At 36.0% G+C, this 7,976-nt stretch overlaps 1 protein-coding gene across 2 annotated transcripts in view; it reads right to left on the bottom strand.

Moving 5' to 3' along the window:
• Positions 1-1,168: 1,168 nt before the first annotated feature.
• TASP1 (taspase 1) overlaps positions 1,169-7,976 on the bottom strand; it is a 78,755-nt gene continuing 71,947 nt past the window's right edge. For both annotated transcript variants that reach the window (XM_053939128.1, XM_053939129.1), the window contains exon 14: positions 1,169-2,667. In XM_053939128.1, coding sequence (XP_053795103.1) covers positions 2,572-2,667 — 96 coding nt within the window. In that variant the 3' untranslated portion in view covers positions 1,169-2,571. The remainder of the gene's footprint in view (positions 2,668-7,976) is intronic.

The following is a 7,976-nucleotide window of genomic DNA, read 5'->3' as shown; positions in this document are numbered from 1 at the left end:
GAAATCATTCATTGCAGGCTCATGCTGTTAAGGCACAGGAGCAAAGTAAGACAAAAATGGGTTATGTGTCAGGTTTGGTTTAACCTATTAGAAACTTTAAGCAATTTATTATGGCTGAAGACTGAATAGGACTACTCTGGCACTGACCCATCTGCTAATCCTTTAGGACATGTAATTGTGTCTTTGAGTATAAAATCGACAGCATTCAAATTTTATTTCTATGTATTTCACTTGCTCACCCTTCCTTTATAATTTCAGTAGCTATTGCTGTCCACAGTGTAATTTCCTCTTGGGCTCTATCTGCTTATGCCAGTGGCAATGGTTACTCATTACACACAGGGCTTACAGGACACATCACTGCAGTGTCCCTCCTCACCATTTATATTTCATAAGCCTCTTTTAAGCTCAAAATAGAACTAGTAGCACAATTAGTTGCATAATTAAAGTCATGTAAGATATTTCATTGGTTTAAGTGGGAGTTTGATAGGAAATTCTGCTCCTATCAGTCTTCACAATTACTGATACCAAAATTCATACATGCTAAGATGATTTTCTTCTCATAAACCCTGAACCAAGAAGAAGAAAAACAAATTGACTGGAGTATTGTATAGATACAAAAATAAAAACAAACCACAAAAATCCTATGCTGGAATCCAAACCTTCAAAAAGAGAGATTAAGCAAGTAAGGGGAAGAAAGCATTTATGAATTTACATTTTACAAGCTTATGGCATGAAAGAGTGAATTTATGCCAAAATTTCTATATTATGTCAGTACAGAAAAGCACTTTCAGAATAAAAGCAGGCTAATGCTGTTCCTTTAGCTTTTCAAACAAGGCCATTTTCAGATTTGGCTATGTACAAACCCATATACATGATCTTCAATTTTTCACTCACTTCACACAGTGAAGGGTCCTTCATTTTCTCAGACCATGATTGTACCACTGAGGATCCAACCTCAAGCATTGTATTTCAGCACAAACTATTTCAAGACAGGCACATTCCACGTTGTTGTTGTGCAATCTGGAAAGCTGCTGTTTTATATTACTTACAGAACTGTATTGAAATAACTTCAACTGTAGGGCTACACTGAGGTCACAATTAAAAAACCATACACAGATGACAGTATCTCAATGTATGCTGTAGTATAATAGTGAAAATTAACTCAGGCTATTAAAAAAAATTTTATTCTTTTCCATGAAAGATTGGTACTACAATCAATATAACCATTTAATCAGTCAAGTATGTCTGTTATAGGCAGGCACAATATTACAAAACAGGCAAGTACAATGCCTGATTAAGCGAATACAGTCTGAATATCTATTCATCCACTATTTCTGAAAACAGAATTATCAAATATCCACCAGGGAAAAGGATGAACTATTTTAGTTTCTCTTTGGCATACTTATCAGGACAATGAATCAATTACAAAAGTCTTCTATTGCTGCCAGTGCTGAGAAGGAAAAAGGACTGAGTGGAAGGTTTTACATCAGAACTCACTTTTAGGACTTGGGCAACCTGGCTCACATAGCCAAACTGGTGACAAATGACAGTTCAGCTGCCAATGCTTCATGAGGCAGACAAGGATTACATTGTTTTACATTGCAGGTTTGTTCAAGGTATCAAAAAGAGTTACAGTAAATTTATGCACAGTACATACATATTACACACAGTTATATAAATACCCATGCTGCGGCTGGACATGAGGAAGTTGCTTTACCAACACGAAAGCTCAGTATCAGACCTCCCACCAGCCACTTGATACACATTGCACTTCGCATCCAGTAATATGTTCATTTCTGTACCTCTCTTAAAAATAGATTTAAAGCAGAAGTGAAGAATAATATCGAATCTTTCTATAAACTTTGTTTTCTTATTTACAGTGTAATATTCCATTATACATAAAGACTGCGTAACGATACGTTATCTTCATATAGCTTTTTGCAATACATACAGCTTTGAGCTATTAACATCTTGGTTTGGGAACACAGATATGACCTATAAGACTATTCAAAAACAATTTGAGCCTTAATTTTGCTCTAGTTTGTTTCACTGAAACCATTCTTTGAACAAAAAAAAAAAATCCTCCTTACTGGAGAGGAAAAAAACAACTCATGTTTAAATCACCTCTGGATTTCCTTAAACCACTAAGAAACTTAGAAACCATAATCATTTTTTGCATAATTATAAAGCCACTTCAAAGGCCTGGTACTTTTAAATTTAGAATATGAATTACAATTGTGACCATATCTTTAAATTATTTTTTCTTAACTTTTGGTTATCTTTCAACACAGAAAAATGAAATCATTAATCATACATGATCTTTGCGCAACTGGGGAGTGTTCCTATTTATCTGGGGAGTTTCCTATATATCCCATGGGACAAATGAACATGCACATAACCCCCATTCACACAGTGAGAACATAAACTACAGCAGCACTTGTCTCAAGTTCTGGTGCACATGGTTGCAATACGGAATATAAAACAAAAGCAGAATTTCCAACATCTGTTAAAACACAAAAAAACCCTTATTCTACAAAAAGTCATTCACATTCTCTGCAATGAAGTCAAGAATCAGCTGCTTTCTGGACTCTCCAGCCTGCAAACTCCTCCTTCTATTGCCACGGACTGTCCTGCCACAGCTCCAGGAGGAAGTCTTGAAATGTGAGTCTGTGGAAAAGTCAAGAGAATATTATGGACTGTGGAAAGGCAAAATTATGCAGGACAAAGTAAGTTTGTAAGTATTGAACAATTAAGCTGTTCCCTCACTGAAGTCTAAGGACAAACTACAAAGCAACTTGAAAAGCAACTGAGATTCTTTTTCTATTTTGTTTGCATTAATGTTTAACACATGAAGAGAAAGACCATGACAGATGCATAGAAAAGGCAAATTGGATGAATCAATGCACTGAAAGTAGAAAGAAATATCCAGAGTGAAGACAAAAGAAAATACTTCTGGCATTTCATGGTTTATAGGTCTATTTCTCAGGGCGAGTCAGAAGTCTTTACTACTGCATACAGAAATACACCTTCGAGAAACCTCAGGCAAACTAACACTTCAGAGGATAAGGCAACTGCAGTGATCAGGATGCAAATAAGAAATTGCTCTGCAAGAAATACCTACACATCCACCTAAAAAACTCAAAGACTTCCTGTTGCCAGCTACCAAATAAATCAAACCAAAAAAAACAATTGTGTGTAAGCCAATAGGCATCTTCTCCACAGAAAATTTTAAAAGCCTTTGAGAAGGCATTGGAATATTTCAGCCAGGAAGTGGGTACATTTGTCTGTGTACACAGAACTCCATTTTATAGCTGAATTTTAACTCAGTGATCCTAAAAATCTGTTAATGATCCTTTATATACTGGGGTATGTTTTATTACTGATAGGCAAAAGCATCTGCTTATGAAAAGATAATTTGACTTACTGTTAAGAGTAATGACTTTTTATCCCCCTTTGCACATGATTTTTACACTGTGAAAACTGATCATGTTCTATTAAATTAGGAACTAGAAATGATTCCTACTATGGTATAAAGTTCACAACATAACGTTGCTGGCATTTAGAAACTACAGTTTCCTGTAAGTGCAGCCCACAACATATTTGTTTGTACATAATTATCCCATTTAAAAGATTTAATAGTTGCAAAATGTATAACTTGCAATGAGGTAATGGGTTGTCACAAAATATACAGTGTAAGAGTTCAGTAAGAAAAATCTGCTTCAATTGAGCAGAAAGTGATTTGAGACTCTAAACTCAGTTTGTCACATTGAAAAAACATTTTGTATCTTGAGCAGCTTAACTCCTTTCTTGATAAGGGGGGTATCCTGCTGCCTGCACTTAGGTGGTCTTGTTTTCAGTTAAATCACAGAATAAGATTAAATTTAAAACATTTAAATGTTTTCATTTTATTGCTAAAACTTTGACCTCTGGCTTTCCTGTTTGATATATGAACATGTTCCTACTTTCAGAACAATTTTAGTTACAATTGTGATTTACAACTCCAAGGAGAAAATAATCTGTTCAAATCTTTTACAGTTTCCCTCAAAATGTAACTGACAATTTTTCTGTGGATGTCATTTCATAAATTAAAAAAAGGAACAAAATCAAGTGGAAGACAGGTATTTTTTGTTCCATGACTGACAGATCCATGATATTTTTCCAGGTCTGTAAAAATTTCTAAATGAAAAGGATGACAGTATAAAAGCAGCACTGTTTGATGGGCATGGTAGCAAATTTGTTTCCTGAGAGGAAGAATGCCATTTGTCATTCAGCGAGGCACTGCAATCAGAGCAAACCAGTAAGTTAATCCTAATAAGTTTTTGAGCAAGGGGAGGAAAATGTACAAGAGGGGATAAGCAGGTAGTCACTATCTATTAATACATTAGCAAGTACCTATGTTTAAATAGCCACTCAAAACACATTTCCTATAGAAAACCTCATTTCCTCTGTCAGGAGGAACACATTCCCCATACACAAGACCCCCAAACCACTATACACCAGCACCTGAAGGTTCCCATTTACAGAAACACTGAAACCACATATAACAAAGCATTTCTTAAAGCCTTTACTTATGTCCTGTTTATTTGCATACTTTCTATGATGGAGTAAATACAGATCTGGTTTACACTGACTACTTTTCATTACTTTTACCAACGGCTGCCTTGTGCAGAACAAAAATGAGACAGATCTAAGATGATAATGTTTAAGACCTTACTTAATAAGTAATTTGAAAGGGTAACATTCATGTCAAGACAACTGTAGAAAACTCCCAAATGAATTCTTACATTTATATGTCCCTTGTTCTTAACCATAAGAACAAGCTCCAGTAAATAAAAAGAAACATCAAAGAACACTGAATATTTTTAAATGAACCACAGAACTTATTTGTAAAGTTCACTACATTTTCATATCCCAACATCATATTTTACATTAAGTCCAGATTGTATAGTCAATTAGGTTTAGATTCTAGAAACTTAAAAATAAAAAAGCAAACAAAAAAGAAGAACACTGGAAAGGTTTTAATTGAACTCAATTAGTGTGCCACATGAATGAATGAACCTACACCTGGAAGAAATTGTGCCTGAGACCAGAAAAAAAAAGGAAAACAAATATTTTTTCTGAGTTAATCTTCCATTCAACTCCACAGAAGCCTCTCTTTGAGGAAAGTGTATGTCAAAGAATGGTAGATTAAGAACGATGAGTTATCCGTATCTTCAGCTTCATATATAGGCATTTTACTGTCCCAAAAATATTCTGATTTGCTTTGCCTTCCCAGAGAAAAGCAAGGTTGGTGAGGGTCCAGTAGGAGATGAGGTACCAACATCCGGGACACCAGTCAGTCACCAGATTTTTGCTGCAGATTTTTTTGCTGCAGTCAGCTGCAGATTTTTGCTGCAGCTTAGAAGAGTAACCTCTTGCCCACAGTTCCACAGGAGAAAAGGTAAATGCTGGAAGAAACATTTGATCTTTTGCTTCCTACCCCTCTATAAAGCTCAACTAACCAACCTTTCAGTGCTGATTCTTGCTCTGTGTTCCTGACATCCAAACACACAGTGTTTCCCTCTTTCCCTCCTAACCAAACCAACATCATGGAACTACCGATCCCCCCAGCACCACAGTGCTGCAGACACTGCAATGTTACTCTCTCCCAGTGCTTTCTGATGCACACTGCAAAGTTCCCTACTATTTACAAACTAATAGCTCTTTCTGGAATAAATGAAATACAACTATTACAGGAACAATATATGGTTTCATCTTTTTGACTTTTATTACTTCATGTCTCATAGACAAGGATCCTGAACCAACCTTAAAGACCAAGGAATATGAAAAGTATTTTCTTCTAAAGAACTATTTCGCAGAAAAGTATCAGCCTGTCACAACAACTTAGAGAATTTTTCTTTCATTAAAAGCATAAATACAATGTAAAATGAATATATAAAATTTCAGCCAAGAGACAGACAGTGCTGCATGAGAAAGCTGAAATCAATCAAACACTGCCAAGAGGACAGAGTACAACTACCAGATGGCAGCACATTCAGTTCTTAAGCAAATCTAGGGAGTACTTCATGTGTTTAGCACTCTTATTACACACTCAGGATATGCTTTAGACAGAATAATTTATAAAATAAACTTTTTCCATTCATTACACTATAGAGATGAAATATAATGAAAGACCAAAGATACCATATCCTTAAGGAAATTGCTTTCGACAGCTTTGCTCCCTGAAAAAAAGAGTAGCACCAAACTCACATATTCTTTAGGAATTTGGAGCCTTCTAGCTGGGTACACACTTCCACCATCAGAACCATCTGACCACACATTCTGAATTTATTTTCTAAGCAGTAAGAGCCCATTTTGGCAGCAATTCTGCTGCTCTGTCTCCTGGTAATCTCTCCTCCACTGTGGTTTGTATGCACACCTGTAGTATGGCAGGAGAAGGTGCCCCACTAAATACTGGCAACTGCTGTTATGGGGAAATGCCATGTGCATCTTGTTTGGTGAAACCTTAGCAAAAAAAAAAAAAAAAAAAAAAAAGGGGAAAAATAGAAAGAGAGGCTCCAGAATATTGTCCTTGTCAGGAAACAACAGAAAAACACAGTGATGGGGTACTTCTGGTCTCAGTGCACTGGAAATAATGATTTTACATACAGGTTACTTAGGAAGTTAACAGTTTTCCAAGCTCAAATTCATTCTGTGGGTAAGTATATTACTATAAACTATTTATGTATCTAATTAAATTACTCATACCTGTATCAAGACAGCCTAAAGACATATACCAACATACCAGCCAGTCACCTAATCAGCTCAGCATCCCAGGGTTTTATAGAGGTATTGTAAAACCTTGTCATGAATCTTCAAATGTGATTTGTATCATTGTGAATTGCAGGTGCTAAGGTTATTGCATTTATATTTTCATACCTGCACACACAGTCCCATCTTCCCTACTCCACTCTGTCAGCCAAATCCAGGGAGAGTTCCAGAACTACTAGCTTTATGCAAGAATCCAACCGAAAAAGTGAACTTATCTTCTCATATCAGAGCCAGTTAACTTCCATGAAGGTCTATGAGCCAAACATTTTAACCAGTATCTTAGCACTGAGGGTTATTTCCAACAAATAGAAAAAACTTATTTTTACAAGAGAACTAGATGGTCCACTGTATGCAAGGAATAGTTTTCAAATGAAAATTTCTGACTGATTCTCCAGTCTCCAGACAAGCGTGAAGATTAAAGAAAATAAGTAGAACAGTGACATATACTTCTCCTGTCTCAGGAAGTTAAAAGACTGTCTCTGTAGTCTGAAATGAATGACTGAATTATTTGACTTCGTATTTCTGCTCACTAAACAGGCTTAGTAAATTTTTCCACTAATTTTCAAATTAGAATTAAGATTCTTCCAAGATGTGTTTCTTCACCCAGTGAGCACTGGAAAACTGCCCTTTTCTTGACAAAGGTCTTTCAGAGACCTTTCACTCACAAAGTCAAATACAGAAGCTCATCCTCAGAAAACCAACAACAATCACTACAATCAGTGTTTGTCACATGTATCACTTCAAACACAAAGGGAAGGACTTCTGCTAAATTTTACAACATCTGTAAAGGCAAATAAATCTGATGATGACAGCTTACATCTCCACAGAAAAAGTGAACTGGAGATGGTCTCTCTGTCCACCATGTTTATGTTTGCTCATACTGGCAGATGAAATTAACTGTCAAAGATAAAAGGTTCTTTTTGAACACTGCAACCACAACGTTTGGTGTGGACAGCAGTTGCTGCTGGTGGATGTTTTCAAACACAGCAATATGCAACACTCTCCACTAATGCTGTACTACGTCTTGCAAAGCAATGTGAATTTGGTTCATTTGAGAATGGAAAGAATGGCTTATGCAGCTTTGCATTATTAAAACCTGCCATAACATAAAGCTTACCAGTTCATGTTATAATAACTGAATAGCTGCCAAAAAGAGATTCAAACTG

This window comes from Vidua chalybeata, chromosome 3 (genome assembly GCF_026979565.1).
Source record: "Vidua chalybeata isolate OUT-0048 chromosome 3, bVidCha1 merged haplotype, whole genome shotgun sequence".
Taxonomy (NCBI): domain Eukaryota; kingdom Metazoa; phylum Chordata; class Aves; order Passeriformes; family Viduidae; genus Vidua; species Vidua chalybeata.
This window is presented reverse-complemented; position numbering and strand designations above follow the sequence as displayed.